Source organism: Pungitius pungitius, chromosome 12, assembly GCF_949316345.1.
Source record: "Pungitius pungitius chromosome 12, fPunPun2.1, whole genome shotgun sequence".
Classification (NCBI taxonomy): Eukaryota; Metazoa; Chordata; class Actinopteri; order Perciformes; family Gasterosteidae; genus Pungitius; species Pungitius pungitius.
The window spans coordinates 3603803-3625857 of record NC_084911.1 but is presented as its reverse complement, the minus strand read 5'-3'; the positions used below and the strand labels follow the sequence as shown (position 1 = coordinate 3625857).

General features: G+C 46.4%; 2 protein-coding genes across 2 annotated transcripts in view; one reads left to right on the top strand and one right to left on the bottom strand.

Moving 5' to 3' along the window:
• Positions 1 to 4242: 4242 nt before the first annotated feature.
• Positions 4243 to 8960, bottom strand: LOC119220230 (uncharacterized). Its single transcript, XM_037476065.2, has 3 exons — positions 7108 to 8960; positions 6163 to 6471; positions 4243 to 6075 (listed from the first exon to the last, which is right to left on the bottom strand). Exons 1-3 carry the CDS (start codon positions 7205 to 7207, stop codon positions 5714 to 5716), a joined length of 771 nt encoding a protein of 256 aa, XP_037331962.2. The 5' UTR covers positions 7208 to 8960; the 3' UTR covers positions 4243 to 5713.
• Positions 8961 to 10337: 1377 nt separating this feature from the next.
• Positions 10338 to 22055, top strand: part of LOC119220229 (alpha-1,6-mannosylglycoprotein 6-beta-N-acetylglucosaminyltransferase B-like) — a 30534-nt gene continuing 18816 nt past the window's right edge. The window contains exons 1-3 of the mRNA XM_062566197.1: positions 10338 to 10875; positions 12394 to 12506; positions 20160 to 20343. Coding sequence (XP_062422181.1) covers positions 10808 to 10875; positions 12394 to 12506; positions 20160 to 20343 — 365 coding nt within the window. The 5' untranslated portion in view covers positions 10338 to 10807. The remainder of the gene's footprint in view (positions 10876 to 12393; positions 12507 to 20159; positions 20344 to 22055) is intronic.

Sequence of the window (22055 nt, the reverse complement as noted above, 5' to 3'; positions counted from 1 at the left end):
CACCCGTAAATTGTTGTGATACGGTTTAATAGAATCAACACTTGAAATTTAATTGGGTTCCGAGGTTCAGACGCCGGTGACGTTTAGTCTCGCATTGGAACGAAAAGCAAGTCTGTTTTTCTTCTCCTCAGGTTTCGCCTCCGTCGCAGGTTGAGCATTAAACAGCAGCAATGGGCGCCATATGCAAATGAGCGTGGGATTAGCATAAAACTAGCTGCGAGGAGGAAAACCTGCTCCTGAGAGAGATAAAGAGAGAGAGAGAGAGAGAAGGAGAGAGAGAGATAGAGATAAGGAGAGAGGCAGTATTTGGTTTGTCAAACAGTGACGACGTTCAGTCTTCTGGTTTCTGTGGATACGTTTTGGTTTTTTTTCTTCCCAGCCGTCTGTCACGTGTGGCAGTGAGAAAGAGAAGATTACTCTACTTTCTTATCTACATGGTAATACATGTAAATGAATGTACCCCTGTAATTATCTTACAATCTGTGTTGATTCCCTTCAAGGAAGCGAGCTCAGTCACATGGTGCAGCAGCTGAGGTTCACGACTTGTTCTTAAGCAACACATGCCGCTCATTCTTGTTACTCCTTTGTTTTTGCTTCCCTGTTGTTGTTGTTGTTGTTGTTTAGGTGGAGGTGCTTTGTATTGTGCAATCATGCATTGAATATGATCTCATCCGGGACAAACCAGTGCAGTTGTTCTCAGATTCAGCCATGGGCTACATGGATGTGAGAAGATCCTAAAGGGCTCCAAGGAGACACACACCGAAAAAGCCGCCATGGTGCAGGCAGAGTGTTTTTTTAACTTCTAGTCATCAACTGGGCTCCAAATCATCCAGAATCCTGCAATGAAATGGAAGCTTGGATTCTCATACACCTGCGTGACATTATTACACAGTGTCGCTGCAGCTGGTTAATCCTCACATTGACATCCCCGCCCCCCCCCCCTGCACAATAAGCGGTACGGATCCGTGCAGGAGCCCCCTGGGGGGGGGCTGGCGGGTAACCGTGTAGGAATAGATCAACAAGTAGGAGCTGCGTCCATCGCACCGCCCGATTTTCCTCGGTTTCCAACAGGCAGAAATGATTCACATTACTGAAAACACACACGCAGGCGACGCGCAGCCCTCCAGTCTTCCCTTTTCTCCGCTCCACCCCTGACTCCCGTTGCTTTTTCTGATTTTTCCGTGTCAACAGGTAGGAAGGGCAGGGGCGGGGATTTGCACACGGCGCTGCAGGCCCACCAATCGGTCACAGGCCAAAAACGAACCTCTAGTGGTCACTGAGGGAGTCGCGCCGTGAGAGCTGGTTCGGAAGAATAAAAAGAATAAAAAGCGCTTCTCGTGGAGACACGGAGGCACCCGAAGGCACTCGTTTAGTCATTGACATCTTATGCAAACATGCTACGGATATTGAGTATTAAGTCCCATGGGGAGAACGACTTCATAGGCAGCTCTTTGTTTTCCATCTGTGTGCGAGTTGGACATGTGATCTCATCTGTTGTTTTCAAGTCCTTTTGGGTTTGTGCCTTTTTCAAGGTTAACTGCTTCTTCGACCACTTTATAGCTGCAGGCACCAAACAAGGTCACATCCACTTGGCTGAAATGAAAGAAGCTATTTCTTTCCTATCTTGCATCCATTTTATTGTACAATGTTTTGGAACAATAAAAACAATGATTATGTTTTACCATCAATATATTACTAATAATACTGCATAGCCGCTGCTTTGAATGAACAGAATACAAACTGAAGTCTCATTTCATTCACTTAGCTTGAAAAAGTTCTCACATCTTTTGACCACTGCCAAAATGCGAATTCATTTAAATGTATAATATACATTTTTTTTTAAATAACGTGAATATCTGACATAACGAGAAGAAGAAAGAGTTTGAAGTTTGAGGGAGAAGCCCCAGTGAGTGGAACCCGGAGGCTTCCATCTGCTGGTAGCCGACGTTGAGCTAAAAACTTCTATCATGATGAATAAAAAATAAAAAACAGTCAAAAATTGAAATAGCTCATTGCAATTTACACAATCAATGACACTTTGTTTCAGTTTGAGCATTATAACATGGTTTAAAAAAGGAAATGTCAATGAAATGAAACATGAAAAAACAAATCCATTTGATGAAATAGAAAACGTAGTAGTTATAGTTGATGAATGAACAATAGCAACAAAAAACAAGCCAATATACCAACCTAATCAGGGGAGGAATATAATGAGATTCTTTCCCTTTTTTCGTTTGTCATCAGGATTAATGGACATCATTAATTAAAGTAGACTAATATTATAAGTTTGGAAATTACTTACTGGAAGGATAATTAGACATTATTGCAAATCAGCCGTCTGCCATTAGAAGATATCAAAAAATTATTATTAAATTCAAATTGTGTTGTATCTTCAGGGATAATTGTAACAGGAAAACTTCTATATGACTTTTCTAAACACTAATGAGAGTCCACATGAAGCCGTTTCATTAATTGTTGCACTGGAATAGCATTTGATCGATGTGTTTAAGATTAGATTCATTTTCATAGAGGTAGAATTGTTTATTTGGTTCCTCATTAGCTGTTCCCATGGCGACGAAGCCCCGGTCGACTAACAGCATATGCTTGCCTTTCCACTGCATAGATATTACAGGTTTTTTTCCAATTGCTAAGAAGCATTGTTCAATACTGAAAACCACACTTTCAAAACTCTTCACACAGTCTGCATTTCCTAGATTCATTTCGGCCAAACAGTTAAACCTACAAAACTCACTCAGACCAACAAAACACTTCATACAGGTGTCAGAAAACGCTTGTTCCACCGATCACTGGAAGCAGATTCTCATTCAGGAAACATGTCACTCATAACACACTGACCTAAAATATCCTGGATCCTACAGTAAAAGACAACAATTACTGTATTGTAATAGGTTTCAAAAATGTAGAATACACAACATTTTGTGTATTTCATCAGATATCACCGCTCCTGGTCTTCCTCTCCTTTGTCCTCCACACACTCTCCCTCGTACCACTCCTCTTCGGTGGTCCATGTTTCCAAAACAAAGTCACTCCCAAGCCGTCACCTTTTACTGAAACATAGTGATGAGACTAAAGCAGGACACCTGGGTCGGTTTTGAACTGAAAATGCATCCAGCTTGGACTGATAATTCTTTGATTTTCTCTTAAGATTTTCTATTTTTCAAAATAATTACTGCAGAAGTGTTTGTCATCATTCTGATTTGAATGTGGTTTTATCAGTTTAGAAAGCAGCGTGTTAGCATGTGAAAAATAGCCTGCAAATACACAGTGTTTTGCAGTTTGTGGAGTATTCAAAATGTGGTAATTTGAATGCATTTGGTCTGAATGAAATATTATTCGCAGTTACGTCTGTATACACTTGTGTGTGTCGCTGAATGTGTGAAGAGTTTTGAAAATGTGGTTTTGAGTATTGAACAATGCTTCGTAGCAATTGAAAAAAAAACTGTATACAGGAACAATCCCCTCACACCCGACACGGTACAAATATATCAAAGTCAAGATGTGGAAGACGACATTTTACGCTAAAACAATGAACTTGAAACACAAATATTGCAAATAAAGTTGTAAAGTTGCAAATAAAGTTGTGGATGCACGGAGCTCAGCGTCCACTGATGGAAAAATGCAGAGGATCAGAGCGGAGAGGCGGCGCCTCAGAAACCAGTTACATAAAAAAAAAAAATTGGCAGGTTGCATAACTGTTCAATTTGTGATGCATGATGCTTTTGATTGTGCTCCTGCTGCACCTTTGCCGTCAGTTGGAATCATTACCGACAGCAGGTTATTTCGTCTTCCCACATAAACGTGCGTCAGTGCGGTAGGTAATCTGTCTATAATGATATGAGCGCGCTTCGGCTACAATTTCTTTTTTTTGGTTGTTGAATGGATTCATTAACAAGCACAACAGGATTTGAAAAGAAAAAGTTGGTCGTCATTATGTCCGACAGAACAAAGGCTTGAGGAGGGGGAGTGGGGGGGGGGGCGGAGGAGATAGGGGAATCAAATGTTGCACATAAGCGATTCTTTCTCATTTTCCTCCTTTCTCCTCTTGTAATCAGCGGACACGGAGTGACACACCGGCTCCAGCTGGTCTCGCTCGTCCCTTCTCTCGTCTGAATTCAGGTCACGCAGACGGAAGCTGCCCAGGTATTCGTGCCCGTGGGAGGGCTCTCGTGTTTCTCACTGTTTCCTGTTCGCGGGGGGGGGGGGGGGGGGGGGGGAAGTCAACCTCTCTGTCCCAGAGAAGGCCCTTCCCTTTTTCACGCATCATAGCTGAGGACACCCCGTTTGGGTCAAGGATTATGAGGAAACATCACTAGAATAGTGCCAACAGTCGATTCGCATTCAGTAATGATAGTTCGCTTCTTACTTTCAAGGCCGTGCCGCTATCGTTATTTCACGCTGCCGCCAAGCAGGTCTGGTTTTTGGGGCTTTCTCTCTCAGCACATTGGAGATAAAGACAACGTATCGTCTTTTGTGAGAAGCTTCAGCAGCTGAAGTTCACCAGTTGCCTTTGCCGTTCCAAAGGTTGAGGCAAAGTCTAACCTGCGAACATCTGGATCGTCTTTGACAGTCTGCCGTGTTATTTGGCTCGGCTTTGATGCCACATTGTTGATAATGAACCTCAATGATTTGGTTTTCCTTGGTAAATCACCGTTTGATCTGCAATTAATCCCGAGGGTGCCTCTGCTCTACTGGAGCGAATGATTGAGTGTCTCCTCTGTGTTTCCCTCCTTAGGAACTAACCTGCCGCGAGGATCTGCTCCCCACAGGGCCTCTCACTGCTCAGTTTACCTCCTCGAGGCCCCTGGGGGGAGGAGGGGGGGGGAGGAGGAGGGATCTTGTGCGTTTGGCTGCGCGGACCATAAGCAGCTTAAGGAGGAGCACTTGCTTGCTGATGTTCTCTCTCTTGGGTTTGAGCCTTGTAGTTAATCTGAGGTTTCTCTTGGTGGCTCTGTTCCCGTTTGTGTGTCTTCTGTGATGCAAACGCAGAGAAAGCGATTGTGCAACACAACACCCGCACGTGTCCTCGCTCGTTCTCTTGACTCACACGCCGGATATATCAATGGTACCAACGTACCTTCAGATACTGTGAAACAGAGATACTTTATTTGGTCTTTTGAGTTTATTTCAGTTTTAATTTTTTTTTAAAAACAGTCCACTCGAGCAAATACCTGGACGTCATTGTTGCACCTCAAGGGCAAATGTCAGCAGGCTCAAATTGAAATACAAAAGCATCTTTGCTACAAACACAAACAACTACATTCCTCACTGGCCTGGAGGTCTGCGTAGCTAAATATCGTGCAAGCCTTTCCACAGACACTGTCACGCCACATCTGGATGGAACAGGAACCTTCCCAAAAGGTGAGAATGTACAATCTGAAGAAGCGAAGCTCTTTCTCTCTGTAGGTGCAGTTTACGTGCCATATTCTCACAAAGCTTTCCCAGATTAAATTCCTCACATTAAATACTTGTATGCAGCATAACTACAAAGCAGATTTAAAGAAGGTATGAAGGGATCTACTACAGTGTTCATGTATTTCAGAAAACTGAACAGACCCCAGTTGGAAGCGTTCACAGTGAGAGGCAGTGAATCGACCTTCTCCTTGGTGTTCCCGCGCGGGAGGACTGCCTCCTGCTGGCCGCCCGGAAGAACTGAAGGTTCATTCCTACATACCTTCCAAGTCACTTCCTACAACTACCATTGAATGGCAGCACCCATCACGCCCACCATCGCGCAGGCCCACGCCAGTTGGACCGGGCTCCCCGAGGAGCTCAACTGTCCCTTGGCCAAAGGCAGCAGCCGACTGGAGAGCGTCTTGCGGGCCGAGGGGATCCACAGAGAGCACTCGTACGGCTCACTCGACTCCCCTGTCCTCGCCTCCGTCGCGCTGGACACGTTGTAGCGTCCGCTCGGGTCCGCCTCCGCCCGCGCGCTCGCCGGGCCTGCGAGCGGAGCGCCTCCCTGGGCCCAGCGGATGGAGCCGACGGGGTAGACTCCACTGAACCAGCACCGGGCGTGCGACTCGTTCACCGAGGAGCCGCTGCTCCCGAGGCAGTCTGGAAAGAACGAAGGGGCTGAGACGGAGAGGGAGAAGACAGCAGAAGGACAACGTGCATGAGGGGGAGGGGGAGGGGGGGACTCACCTTGTACTGTGACGGTGGTGGTGCCGGACTGCGTCCCCTGGGTGGAGCGCACTTTGCAGAAGTAGTCGCCCTGGTGGACCGGCATCACGTCGAGGAGGGTCAGGTTGAGACTGTGGTCACCGGGCGCTCGGTCACACCTGACCCCGGGGCCGACGTGTTCAAGAGAGCACACACTTTGGTTCTTTGCCATCCAGAGGAAAGACCGGATGTTCAACTGGCCCGGTGAGCTGGCCACGCATGGCAGCGTCACCCTCTCGCCACACGTTGCGACCACGCGGAGGGTTGTATTTAACTCCAGGCCGTGGCTCACTGAATTAGAAAGGGAGGCCTGACCGTTACAAGACAATCCGAGGAAGGGTTTACCTGCCATTCAACGCTCAATATTGTGTTCAAAGTGAAGTTAAATGGGGCTCACTGGAAAACTAATTCCGATCTTTGTAAAAGAAGTCTTTTGTCTCTTTGTTACCTTTCGTTTCAATGGTTGGGTATAAAACAGTCACATTGCAATGTTGGAGAACAGTAGCTTAGCTTAGCACAAAGACTGGGATCAGGAAGAAACAGCGAGCCAGGTTGGCTCCAGGGTTTTGGGTTCCGGACTCAAAGGAGGGAGCGTCACAAGAAGCACGGGGCTGTAGCAGCGTATCTACGGTACCAGCGTAAAGGTATTATTGATATTATCATCTAACCCTCAGCAAGATAGTCACGTTCTGTGTTTCTTAAAAGGTTAAATTCAGTCCAGAGTGACATTCAGAAACACAAGAATCAGGCCAACACAGAAACAGCTTGTGGTCTTCTATTTGCATCTTTCTCTCAAAGAACTCGTCTTGTGAATCACAACGCAGCGCACAACCTTCGCACAACGGCTCTGCGTGAGCTGTAAGCATTTCAAGCAGAAAGAGTAGGGTTTTTTTTCACGTCTGTTCGTGCACAGAAGCACAACCTCACCAGCAATGCCGACTGCGGAAATGAACCCGAGGATGGAAACCCAGCCAGGAACACGCAGAGTCGTCCCGTCGCCGGAGGACCCCATCACCTTCACCTGCATGGCAATCAAAATCACGTCAGATGAGCCAGATGAAGGCTGGAGACACGAGCGGCTGTGTGTGCTCACCCTGCAGAGGGTCTACTATACTGAGTCAACCTCTGGTGTCCGGTGTCAGGTCCTGACTTGAGCAGACATGCCATTGGAATGTAGGACTGTTGAGAAAGAAAGAAGGGAAACTTTGACTTGATCCTCTCAGTCCATCACTTTCATTTATGAATGCAGATTTGAACATAAACTCTCATTCAATTATGGCTTAATGAATCTTTTTATTTCACCCCCCCCCCCAAAGGTAATTTTGTTCTAGCAAGTAATGTGACCTGAAAGGTGTTGCTATGATCCTGGAGTCGTTGTCAGTCAGATCCTCCGGGAGGAAAGAGGAAAGGAGGAGAACACAAAGTGAGCAGTGAAGCGAGGGGAGAGAAATGCGATCGGCTCGGAGCCTCCATGAAAAGCTCTCGTTGATGCGTCAGGATCGTTTCCGTACAAAATGACTGACGATATTTTGGTCCGCAAGGGGAATGTTTAAAACTATTTTGCATTTCCTTTTATAGCACACGTAAAAAAAAACAGGTTAAAGGTGAGTTGCTTTAAACTTAATCAGGGTATTGGATATAAGTCAATTCCCACACTGATTTCAGCACCGATTTATTATCAAGATATTACCCAGAAACCCATTTTACGGAGGTATACCAGTGATTTAAGGCTGCAGCGTCTCTCTTATGTCGCCACGATGCTTCTTGATAATAATCCACTGGAGTTGTACCGCACGGATACCGTGATTCCTGCCAATCATCCACTAAGAAGTGATTCACTTGTGAGGCGCTGCTCTGACTGCAGGTACGGGCCCCCACACCTCGATACTGTACACCCCATGAATAATTCATTAGTAAATCAATCAATATAAGACGGTGTGTATTTTACTGGTTTATTATGTAAATCTGAAAGCCCCTGCAGAGGGAGGAGGAAGACGCCGCTGCGACTTCAACCCATCGGAGTCTTTTTTTCCGGCACCAATATGAGAGCATTACAAGCGCAGTGCCATCTCTCCCGGTTACATTAATGGCTGCCCTGGACATTTACGGCAGGGTAAAGCAGGTGATCCGTCTTTGAGCAGTCAGATATCTGCTGGCTGAGCTCCTCTGTGGGATATAACTCATCATGTAGAGCTTGTGAGAGCAGCCGGCACGGAGAGGGAGAAATAAGGAGTTTAAAAGTGCTATTCCCTCACTACTAAAAGGCCGCATCTCTGTGGCGAAATGCAATAAATGCCATTCATTTGTTTTGATGAAACGTAAAAGTTCCTTCCTGTTGTCCCCACGTGGAAAAGCACACATTCACTTTGGATTTGTAACTCGTCGCTCGTCACTCAATATCACACATCAGTATTATTCTCATTGTGAAATCGGCACCAGCTGGTGTCGGGTCACATGTGGGCAGATGTGTTTCGGCAGCTTCTCAGTCGGAGCAGGGTGTGCCGTACATGCTGCTACGGGTAGTAATTTGTGTTACTTTCTATTGTGTAATTTGTGAATGTGTGGATCATCATTTTGCAAGAGAACATCAGTATGAAACACTGGATAGTGGAAATCTTTTGACCCCTATTTAAATAAAACTAGCATTTGGACAAAGAAGAGCTCGCTAAATTAAAGCAGTTTTACTCTCTGGGTGTAGCTACAATGCTGCTAAGAGTTTCCTCCCGTTTCTCAATACACCAACCTGTATTTTACACTTTCCAAGACGCACACACAGTATTTATCAGAGTCCTTGGTCCTTAGGCGTCTGCTTCGGTGAATCCTCAGTAAAGCAGAGGGAGTTATAAAACAAACAGTGTGAGGGGAAGAGAACCTGCACTCGAGAGACAAGTGGGCAGACGAGGCAGAGACAGACAGGCTCAGACAGAGAGGCAGAATGCGTGAGTGAGATTGCAAACATGGGTGGATAATGCAGCGGTTAAGAGGTGAAGGAGAAGGACTAAAAAGAAAATGTAGACGAGAAGGCCTTCTGGCCTGAGGAGACGAAACGAGGACACAGGAGAGATAAAGACGTGGTAGGAGAGGTTTCTAGACGCGATGGTGCTGCTGGTTCACTTCGTTCCGCCGTCTCCCCCGAGTGGCAATTTGATTCATCTCTTCATCAAAAGAGGGTGAGAGGTGATCTGCGATTCAGTAAACACTTCTCATTGTTTTGCTCATTCGCTCAGGGAAAGCCATGAAATTGCTTAAAAACACAAAAGAAAACAAACAAGTAAAGGGATTCTTGTGCATCACTAACACACAAAGTCGGCTTACTCTTGCTGAGGTTCTCTGTCTCCCAGTGCTATAATGAAATCTGTTTGGGCTGCAAGCCGAGAGGCAAAAAACAACAGGCAGAGCCAAGGCCCAAAATATTAAGACTGAAAACAGTTTCCATGGCAACAGAGGATGCTGTTGCTTTTACAGCCGAGACAGTCTGTGTCCTTGTACGACTCAAGGTGCCTCTTTATGATCGTTCTCAGCTCTACTGAGGTCAAGTTGAACTTTGAGTTTGTATGGTTTCCATCTGGGGTTTTTTTCCCTTATGCAGACAGGAACAAAACAAAAGACAACAGCATCAAAGAAAACAGCAACATTTGATGTGGGACAAATGTCCCTTTGTGAAAAGCCAGTTTTCACATTATGAGAAAGGGTATCAGAGTCTGTCTTTTCAATTCAAAGACGTTCACCTCAAAGGAAAAATGCCACCGTTTTACAATGTAAGTATAGAACCACAAGTAAAGATCAAGGAGCAATAGTTTGTCACTTGTAATTCAGTGTTGCTGTGTTCCGTATTCTGTCCGCTGGGTGTCGCTGTCGAGCTGCTTTCTGCCGGAGCTGTCCACGGTCCTGAAACCTGCACTTTTAACAATGGTGATGTATTTATATGAGACGTGTATGTCATCCTTATGGATAGTGTTGGGTTTTGCTGAGTAAATCCATGAAGTCAGATCAGTGCAGAGCTTGATGATTTGCTCTCTTAATTGACCCGACCTGTTTCTAATCATGTCCCACTCACTACGTGGCCTACAGGCTACTAGAAGTGTGCATAATTAGGCACATTTTTTTCTTCTTCTTCTTAAGAAAAAAAAAAAAAGAAAACACAGAAAATCAATATTTAGTTTTCCAGGATGGGTCGTTAGATGGCGCTGTCGGGGAACGAGCCGCAGCGACGGAGAGCCTCTGGCCCCACGAGTACGCGGGGGCTCCATCGGCTCCATCGAGCACATCGAGAAGCTCCTCGGCGTTGTTGCACCCGGTGCCGCGCGGTCTGCAGCAGGGTGTCACTCATTCAAAGGCAGATTCTCGCAGTTCTTCTCACATTCAGACCCGGGAAAGGAGGACCATCGACGCACCGGATTGCCGCTGAAGTTGTCCACGCACACGCACGGACACTGACGCACGCGCGCGCGCGCGCACACACACACGCATCGGTCAGCTGTCGGAGCGGGGAAGTTGCCCGCTGCGCCGCGCGCCCCGTCGATCCCCGGGACCCTGTTTTTTTTTTTTAAGTTATGCTTTCCACGCCGGTTGTCACGCGGGCTTGGAGAATGTTGAGAGGAGCCGCGGCTTTCTACGTGTGTGGGGAATGATCCCGACCTGCAGCGACCTTTCCATTATGGTGAGAAGATGTCTTCTCACTTTCAAACCCTTCAGGTAAGCACGTGTTGTTGTGGATCTCTTTCTATCGTTTACCTACATGCGGAATAAAAGCAGTCCAGTACACTGGAATCTGCACCATAACAAAACGAAATGAATGAAATTAATAATGACAACCTTAAAAATCGATGCTATATTATGTTGCCATGTAAATGCATATTATTTCATGCATTTTTATGTCCGCTGTTTTCTGCAGTAGAGCAGATCTCATCAATCCAAACCATTGGCCTCGCTGTTGTTTTTGTGGGAGCCATTGGCATTAATGGGGCCCCCGGAATGCCTGCTGTGCCATAATTAACGTTTGCTTACACAGCTAAAACTACCAACAGCTGCAGCAGCAGCAGCAGCTGGAGATGAGTGAAAGCAACTCAAGCAGATATAAACTCATTTAAACGCGCTGTACACCAGCTCCAGGGCTCCCCAGCGTTAATATGGACGTGAGGGTGTTCCACGCTGTACTCTCGCGCGCTTCTCACTGCAGAGTCCCACTTTTTCTTCCCCGCGCAGCGTGCACTCCCTCCCTGAACATCAAATCCCATTTCTCCCCGCCCCCCCCAACACCCCCTCAAACCTCACACACTCTCGCCTCTCTGTCGTTTTCTGCCTTTAAATTCCAAGCGAGGCAGCTGAGGTGCGCGGGATGGAGGTGCGACGATCCGTCCCGCAGTGACATTCTTTAACAACAACAACAAAATAAAAAAAAGAGGATCGTTTCCAAACGTTTTCTCAGCACGACCACTGGGAGAATGAGACGAGCCAGTTTTCACTTAATCGCTCATAGCTTTTTGTTCTCAGAGCCCGGGAGACACACACACACACACACACACACACACACACGTTCGATGTGTGTTTGTTGTGTTTCCTCCCAAATGAGACCATTCGCCCTTAAGTTAATGCTTTTTATTCTGGATGCCGGCCCACTGAGCGCAGTGTGATGCAGAAAAGAAAAAAAAACATCCGTGCGTCGGTTCATTTGAGACGACACACTCGAGCAAGTACACGACGCTTTACTTTGGGCTGATTGGCGCGAACCTTTACAGAAAATACGTCCACGCTCCACCAAGCCGAACTAAGGGCTTAAAGAGCTCATGTGGATGTGATCTGGACAAAATGCTCTCTCGCTTTACAGCTCATTTCATATTCCCTAACTATGAATACCACGGTAAAGCAGCTTTTTTTCTGGATAGCCTTTTTTTTTTTACTTCTGCCGGAACAGACAGACTTTTCTCATTTACTTAAGAGCTCCGTTGCAACATCAGGTGATATTGTAGATAAGACATCTACACACTGTCCAAATCCATGGTGTTTAGATCAAGACTAAAGTTCGGCTGCAGTTTCCAGACTTCCTGAAATGTCATTTTATGTGCTCGTATTTTTCATTTAGATGCCAATTTTCTATCACAATATCTCAGTAAATATGTTCTCAAATCTTCTTTTTGTCCTCTGAACTCTCCCCCCCCCTCTCCCCCCCCCACCGTGAGATGTAACCTGGTCATGTTCTCGTGTCTCCTGCAGGATCTTCGTGGCGGGGATCGGCTTCTTCAGCCTGTGCTTCCTGATGACCTCCCTCGGGGGCCAGTTCTCGGCCAAGAGGCCCGCGGACTCCCCCTTCACGGTGCGGGCTGAAGGTAAGCCCCCCCCCCCCCCCCGCTGCCGCCCGGCCTCCCCTCACTGCAGCGGCTGGTAATAAACAGGCTGAGAGCTTCGGGGGGGTTGGGGGTGGTGGGGGTCCACAGGCCCACAGGCCCACTCACTTTGCTCATCGTGTATGCGTCCGTGAGGGGGGGGGGGGGTTCTTCTTTTGAACATCTGCTTTCATCTGCGCCCGGCGGCCACATGACCCTGTTCTGACCCACATTTACTGGCTCTAGTAGCACTAGTTGTACAAGCCGAACAGAGTTGAAGGCTGCGGGATTTGTGTTACCCTTTTATGAATCTTTGTATGTTACGCTGACCTTGGACGTGTTCTTGTAGTACAACAATACGCAACGTTTATTATACTTTTCTGAGCTCGCAAGCTCACCGAAGCGAAAGGAAATGATTGCGAACATGGATCGCTCTGGTAGTGGAGGTTTAAAAAGAGAACCAACAGGATTTAATAGTATGGAGGTGTTGAATGTGATGCGATCGTGAGACAGTGGTGCATCGTGCAACAACAAACACTAGTCGTCATGTTTTGGGCCGTAGAGCTCTATTTTCAAAATGACCAGATAAGCGTTTGCTTTGCAGAAACCCAACATAAGCAGGGCTGATTTAAGAATGGAGGGGGGGGGGGCAAGAGAGCTGTCTGATTAACTAGCCACACTCACAGGCCGCAGTCGAGGGAAAGCATTCGGCCTCCGACTCATTAAACACAAAGCAGGGAGGGACGAGCTTTGTGAATCCCCCCCCCCCCCCCCCCCCTCTGTGTGCCGGTGCGTGTGCTTGTGTACGAGCAAATGTTTTGGGAACGAGGATTAGCGGCGAGTGAGAGTTTGCGTAATGAACGAGCCAGGATGGATTGTTCAGTGGAGCAGCCAATGCTCACAGCGAGCCGGTCTCTAAGTACACCTGTGTGTGAGTGTGTGTGTGTGTGTGTGTGTGCGTGTGAGAGAGAGAGACAGAACACCACCTGTATTCATGCAGGAAATCTCTCCAGCTCAGTCGTTTTATTTTTGTAAAAAATCTTCCCTACAACCTGCACAAAGACTCCTACAGCTGCACGGACACAAACCGGTGCTGCTCCCTCTATTTATATAATTGAATGTATAGTAGTATAGTAGTATAATAGTATAATAGTATAATCGTAGTGTTCCACTTTCCACAGCCAGAGACCCACAACGACTTTTCCCATTCTGAAAATGCCTGCTTTTCTCTCATCGCTTTGCTTTTGAAGGTGCAGGAAACTAATGATGTGGAGAAAATGTAAAAGGGGGCAGAGGTGTGTGGTGTGTGATGGGGGGTTGGGGAGGGGGGGGGGGGGTGGTGGTGTTGTACCAGAGTAGAAAGCATGAAAGTCTGAAGCGTTTGATCCCAGATATCTTAAAGGCTCCAGAGGTCTACCGTAGTGTTCTAATGAGCTCTTTGAAGACCACCTTCACGGTGGGTCCTTTCTCCACAGGGCTTTGCCACAACGGGAGAAATCGTCAGAGTACGCTTTCAGGCCCCCCCCCACCCCCCCCGGTCCGAGCAAGGCTAAATGGTTCAGATTCTAATGCGTTTTGTTTATTCCTTCCCGCAAGCTGCATCACCGGAGCCGGCTCCATGAAAACACAAGCTTCAGATGCTTTTTCTTCCGTCTTTAGCCGCACTCTTTTCGTTTATCGTGCCGTGTGGACAGACTGGCATATTTTGAACATTCGAGCAGCGGAACGCCAGGTGTGGAAGCGGCGTCGCGTTCAGCGTCCTGTTCTCTGTCGCGTCCTTTCACAACACTGTGACAGGACACTCTCTTTTTTTTTTAATTTTCATTTTCATGGCTCGGCTTAAAAAAAAAGGAGCCATTCCTGACACGGCGCCTTGCGAGGTCCAACAAAGCCGCGAGCTTCGACGCTCCGATTCGGAAAGAAAAAAAGAAAAAAGGAGAGAAGTGGCGCCGAATATCCTGCCTGACAAGGAAGAGTTGTGAATAAAAGATGGCGGCTGGTGGTTCACTCTTGCTCCCGTCAGCAGGTGGGGAGGCCAGTGATTGGCTCTGACCCGGATTCAACCTTCTTTATTGCTGTGTGCCGCATCCTCTCAACTGTTCAGAATCAGAACGGACGCATTTGAGTGCGATTACTCTCACGTGTTATAGAATGCTCATTAGTTTGAGGTGGAATTGCCTTTTAAGAAAAACAATCCATTTTAATTTGTTTACAGAGGTGTTGGTGATTACCTCATTTAATTATGCTGTCTCCTGGGGGAAATTAAGTGCAACAGTTTTTGATTGTTTCTGTCAATTAGACGCTGCCGCGTTATTACCTTTTTCCGAGTGTGTGTACACGCAGTACACACACACACACACACACACACACACAGACACACACACACCGTCATTCTCAAAGTAATTAACGCACAAACAAAAGAGCAACTCATTTAAAAAAAAAAAAAAAAAAAAAACTGACAAGACCCTGTGCTCCAGTGCTGTTTAGTGGGATTTGCACTGCGGGTTGATGTCGGCCTCTTTTGGAGCTTCCCGCATGTGTTGTCGGCTCTGACAGCCGTGCAGCTGGAGATGCCATGTGGGTCAGGAGGTTCAGACTGCGTTTAGGTGGCATTCTCTACTCTTCTTCTGCGCGCAAGCAAGGATTGTCAGTGTGAAAACAGAAAACATGTTTATGCAAATGTTCATCGTATTTTTTTTCTCCACGCGATCTGAGCGGCGAGAGCATAAGAGAGAAGAAGAAAGAAAAAAAAAGAAAACCTACCTCTCGTTGTGGGGAAATAATTGCATGCGGTGACACTGGTGCCTTTCTGGGGTTGAATCTGCGAGCGCGCGTCTTTTAATAAGGGAATATTACATCCTCACAGCTCTGTGTCTGTGGCCCAGGTGTGCTTGTGTCAAACCCTAAGTGACAGCTCGAAGCTGTGGAAAATCAATCACCGTGAGGCTGCAGGGTATTTTTTTTGGTGTGTGTGTGTGTGTGAAGTTTATTAAGACACCACCCGTGCTTCTAAGTGGACTTGTTAGTCCACGGCTGCATACTGAAGGAAGAGCCGTTTTAATTGAAGCGACCGGAGAACCAGGTTCAGGTGTTTTTTTTTCCTGTTTCCAGGCTGTCGGTTGCAATGAGAGGAGGCAGGAAGCTGCCCTGAGGACAAGTGACAGGTTTTCTGCTCTAATAGCGTCTGGGTCTCAGTCGCCCCCCCCCCCCCCCCCACCGACTCCGCAAAGAATAGAAAGAAGAAAAAAACCATCTCAATCAGCCTTCTCTGTAATGAATACTTGCGTTGGGAGGGAGATGACATCTGTGCTGGTGTGAGGGTGCAGATCAGGAGGGAATAGATGAATCCTCCCCCCCCCCCTTCCCTCCCCTCCCCCAGGTGGCAGGTGTGACAGAGAGAGGTCTCGCCAGCCAGAGCTCTGGTATCAGCGGGGATGACAGGATTTATCCATCTGGCTCTCAATTATGCTGACTGGGGAGGAGGAATATTCATCTGGCATAAATCGAACACGACACGCCGCTATAATCAATTGTCGATGGATAAGTTAAGAGCTGCGGAAATTATTTGTTTACATTTGAATTGGCTCTCGAATTGAAATGTTACACGAGACGCTATGAAGCTGTACGTATTTTACTGGCTTCCCTCGATGTCTCTTCCTTTTTGTTCTGGCCAGGTTTCTCATTCCGTCTTTCTGCAGAAAAAAAGGGACACTTTTATTTAAAATTGCAGCCACTTTCTCGCTCCTTCCTTGCTCCAGAGACTCTGCGATGTTTCCGACCACTGATGTCTGCCCGAGTGAAAGCTTCCATTGCCCCTGCAAAATAATCACAACTCTGCTAGTGTGTGTGTGTGTGTGTGTGTGTGTGTGTGTGTGTGTGTGTGTGTGTGGGCACCATTTCTCTCGTTGTTGTATAGAAATCCATTGAGTGTCGCAGCTCCGTCTAAATGGAGTTAAGGGCTCCTGACTTTCAGTTCCAGTGAAAACAGAAACAGAATCCCGTTGGTATGAAGAGAATCTGTGAATCCTGAATGAACCACGGATGAACCTGATCAATAAGAGCACTCGCCCCTCTCCCCCTGTCCGACTTGGGCCCCCGAACCGCTGCGAGAGCCTGAGCTTCTCTGGGGAGCTTTTAAAGCTCCCTTTGAAAATACTAATCCGTCCGTCTGGTATAAAAAGGCTTCGGCTGCGGTGGCTCAGTAATAAACGCCGAGGACTCCGAGACACCCCCCCCCCCCCCCCCACTCACCCGGCCCCCTCTCCCCCCTCTCCCCCGGCCTGAACTGACTGATCAGATGTTTCTCGATGACCACTGACGTTTTCGTAGTGGAGTAGGATGACGATGTACGCCCACTAAGGGTGTGAACAACAAAAAGACCCACAAACCACTCGTGCATTAGTGAGATTTGTCTTTTTTCGTCATCTGTTATTTCCCTCCGTGGCTTTTATTACACAATTATTGTGCAATTAAGGTCAGGGAGAGCAGGAGACGCAGCTTCTACATCATTTATCGACATTTCCACTCGGTTGCTTGAGGCGGGTGTTTCCTGAGCTTCGGGTTCGATGAGAATTTAATCATCCCAGAAACATTTAGCCTAATCAATAGTGTTCAAATAACAACATAATGGCTCTGCGGGTTACTTAATCCCGATCGGAATTTCATTAAAAACATATTGAAAGGAGGAACAATCGATCCTAAGACTTCACAGCTGTTCGAGCCGACTGACAGCTGATCCAGGTGCGAGGACACAGGTAGGGGCTCGGTACGGGCTCAAGGAGACAGCTGGGAGCAGGTGTGACGACGTCAGGTGACGTAAGGCTCTGAACAAATATTTACTTGCAGACAAATGGATGGGAGCATCTTTCGGTCCGTGAATGAATGTGGCCAGTTTGAGGTGGACCAAGTGTTGCTCACGGTTAAAGCATGCGAGGGACAGTGGATGGATGGATGGGTGGATGGGTGGATGGATGGACGGACACTATATTAATCCACCAAGGGGAGATCCGTGTGTAATAGTAGCAATACAGTCCAGTAATTACAAATGCACAATATATGCACAGTACAATAAGACATACTCAACATTTACGTCCTTCATCCTTGTCAGCAGTATTCTGTTGAGATTTCGGCAAACCAGAGCATCTCTCTGTGTGTCAATGTTTGTTTTGTGCCTACGGTACAAATGGAGATCCAATAGACCTTTTTCACTACTTCCGTATTTGTTACAGCAAATACCCAATCGCTGTGGTGGTCTTCTTCCTGTCCGGTTAGGGCAAAGCTAAACAAATGGCGCAAGCAAAGAGAAGAAGTTATTGTAGCGTACCGGGCTGTTCTTGTTATTCCCAAAAGTCGTTGCATTCCTTTCCTGTTGATGGTGATGTTTGACGAAAACGACCAAACGTTAGCATTAAAAAGGGGAGCACTAGTGTATCTATGGGAGCACTTGGCCCCCAGCCCTTTTCCTAACGATTTCACGGCTAAAAGGAAAAGAGGGGCCTGTGTTTGAGCGGTGCCAAACAACAGCAGCTGTTGACGTCTGCATTCGGCTTTAACATTATTGCGCTAGTCGCTACACCCAAGACGTTCACTTGGACAACCATATGGAACAAATTGATACCACAATGCTTAATTAAAAGCAGACTATAATGCTTTATTAAGGCATTTTATATGCTCTATACTCTACATACATTGTGTCCATTAGTGGATACGCTAATGATTTATCATTCTACGTTTATTAACATTTCGGTAGCTAACAGTTAGCCTGATCGCTCTCACTTAAGTAAACTTGATACTGATGGACAAATTCCTCATGGAGAAATGTGTACCATTGATTTAGTTTTCCTCCACCAGTCTTGCAACGTCAGCAAATGTAATTGCAGGTAAATCTGTGAGCGAAGTTGTGAAGACTCGACTATCTCCTGATGTGATGACGCTTGACAGGGAGTGCACTTCCCCAGTGATCACGCATCTCCGGTTTTTGTGAAAAAGGCCTGTCGGAATTCGTCCACGGTATCGACCGGGCGGCGGCACTTCCCAAAAATTGAGTCGTTAAAAGAGCAGGCGAGGAATGGCAGAGAAGGCTCTGCGTTGGCACGTAGCACATTAGCCCGCGTTACCCAGGAGGGGGGAGGGGGAGGCAGGGGGGAACCGTCTGATGAACAGTTGATTGCGAACCTGTAAAAGGCTTGTCCTAAAAAAGCACTTGCGTAGGAAGGCCGTTGGGCCTCAGTAATGGTGATTTATGGGCACGCTGCGAGCAGGGAGTATTACTGGGAAGAAATTGGAGTTCTTCCCACACTTTTTAGCCCGGAAGGGGTGGGTGGGGGGGCTTTGCTCAGATTTAGTGCCGCGAGCCGGTACAGGATCCTCTGATGTGTGAGCAGGGAGTCTGAGTTCAGCTAAACGCACAATGCCAATGGAACAACAGTTGTTGTTGTTGTGGTGCTCATGGTTCTGTTCTTGCAGTTCTATGCACCAGATTGTGTCACCCTGCAGTGCTTTACTCGCTCGTGAATCCCCCCCCAACGTGTCATTCTCCTCTTACGGTCTATTGTTCTGCTTGTGGAGGGAAAAGAAAAGTTGCCAAAGACGTCTATGAGGGCACTTTGTGTGGCGGTGTTCTAGAAATGAGTGAAACGGTGCTTGGACGAGTGAGACAATGAAATAAATTCTTGTTTGTGGTGCGAGTGCTCCTCTTCCTCTGCAGACACGCACCAATAAGACGCGGGTGTTTTTTTCCCCTTTTGCTCCTTTATTATATTTACTGGTGATGGAATACAATTTCTTTTTCGGAGAAAGGTGCCTTTGACTCGGCCCGGAGATGAATGAGCTGTGACAGGAGCAGCGAGTGTGCACACATTGAGGTTTCTGGAGCCTAATGCAATTGATGTGGGAACATTGAGAGGTGAGGCTTTATTTCCACTCTCAGACGGCAAGAACAGAAAGAGCCCGATGTTGGTGGCAAGACCTTTTTCTCCGGATTCAAGCCACAAAACGATTCACCCCCCGGTCCCAACAGTGCCGTTATGTATTTTGATTTTTCTGCATGGAAAATGCCTTTGGATGCCCACAACCGCGTCTTCTTTAACTGCGTTAACAAGCACTCTCAGCATTGAGCGCGGAGCTTAAATGTGATCACGGCGAGCGGTTGAGGATCAGCAACTTGACTCACATTGATCGACCGGGTGTTCACTAACGGGCATCGTTCCGTTTTACCGCCTGTCGGCTCGTTGCTAATTCGAGGCGAGCCAGAAGACAAAGCGGAGTGTGTCTGACTAATCGGCCCGTTGTGTGTTTCCGCTGGAGATGGGGCTGTGCTGCTGCTTTGGCAAACACGAGGACAAAAGGAGGAAGAAACTAAGGGATGCTTTAAAGTAATCAGGGAAATGGAACAACGGATAGATTTTAGATTAAGTTGCATTGAATTGATGGATTTAAACTGCTGTTCCACTACTATCTATTCAGAGAAGATACATATACTGCACCTGAAATGTTCCTGTGACCTTTTCTAAAAAAGTCAAATGTGACTTCACAGAGTCACTGCCTTCCTTAACTTCTCTTTATTCGTATCAATCACCATCTCCTTTTCTCCACAGCGCCTCTCCTTCAAGTGATATCCGTGTCACGCCTGTGTGTGTGTGTGTGTGTGTCTTTCAGTGCTCAGCGGACATGAATCTCGTGGGGTGCTGAGGAAAATCAGCGACATGCTGGAGGTCATAATGAAGCGGATGGATGCTCTGTCTAAACTGGGCAACACCACGGACACCCACAGGCTGGAGGAGCTCAGCTCGGCCCTGGACAGGTACGGCGCCTCCTACGCAATGGAGGGAGGATGCTCGCCGTGAATGGTACCCGGGCGCAGCTTCAACCCGAGGGTATTTAAAGGGAGAATACGAATGATACCAACAAATGAATAAATAAGATATAATGTAATTAGCAATCCATGGTCGTTTCCTTTAATTCATCAGCTGCGACGGCATCGGCTGATTTATTGCCCCCTCTGAGCAGCGGTGTTGTGCATTAATAATGCAAACACAACTAAATGATGACCAACCTTTATTATAATCTATTTTAATATCAATAACTTATTGCAGTGCAGGAAGGAAAACTGACGTTAAAGAAGATGCGTGTAAGAGCAAACTTCTTCTCCTCCAGTAATATATATATGAATGCACATGTATATGTATCTATATATATATAGTGCAGGGTCATGCTGGTCAAGTTGAAGCTGCCAACGTCGAGTTGCTGCCTCTGCAGTTGCCTTGGCAACTGACCTTTCTTCAAACCCGCACCTGCTCGGGGTTTGAGGAGAGGAAGCTCCACCCTGCTGTTTGTTTCTCTCCCGGAGGTCAGCTCCCTCCTGCCTCACACAACACGACAACACCTCTGATAATGAATAGAAAGACATCGTAATAACCTCTGAAGTTTGGAAAATAATCCAGGCCAAGGAGTCACACAGCAAATGATGAACGTGACACGAGGGGACGCCTCACCTCACCTGCTTCTCAAGCCTGAAGGGAAATATGCATTGTGCTCTGGCCAAAATGCTGCACTTACTTTTATTACACAGAATTTAATTTTGTCTTCAAAATTCACTGTGGATCAGACATATAGTTTTTACTATCATTTAATTGGCCTCTCAGGGACTAAAATGGAAAATGTTACAGGACAAAGGCCAAATAGTTCTAAAACTGCTCATGCAGGCTTTGTTTCTATCTCTCTGGGTGACTGATTAAAAAACTCTACATGTCTTGAGGTCGTGGAGGTCGACCCCGGAGATTAATATGAGAGTTTAAGGCAGAAAAGACTTTGCTCACCTGGTATGTCAGTAATCAAAAAGGGATTCGGGTTGTCCTCTTGTATATGCAGACAATCTGATATCAGATCATCCCTGTGCTTTCTCTCCAACATTTACCAACTGATAGTAAAATATAACACAATACACCATTAAAAAGGAATTTCTTTAACCAATGAACCTAAAGTCTCATCTCAGTCACTGCTATTTCACTGATGACTGAAAACAATCTTAATTAATTAATTAATAAACTGGCAGAAAATTAATTTCAAGAAAACTAGAAAGAAATAAAACAACAATTAATCAATCAATTATGGATTAAACAACTAAATAATGAGCATGGCGTTTTATACAAGACTCATCTTTTAATTAATCTTTAAAAGCAAAGCTGGCAGAAAATGTGCTTCTTCCAGCTTCTTAAATGGCAACTTATTCTGTTTTTCTTATTTTGTGTGACAGTAAACTGGCTCCATAAAGCCGTTGCACATGAAGCAGATGTCCGACAAGTCAACCGCACTTCCGAACTGACTCTCATTTAACGTTTTCTTTTTCAGGCACTAATAGGGAACAAAGCATTATTTCTCTGGGGTTGTTCTCTAGAACATTAAATAATTTATTACATAAATCTATTAACCATGGATGGAGGTGCTGCAGTGCTTTGCTAACGTGTCGCAGCAAATACAAATACTCCTGAAAGCTCTTTCATTGTTCCTCGGAAAAATACCAGTAACACACATATATTAAATAATATATATTTT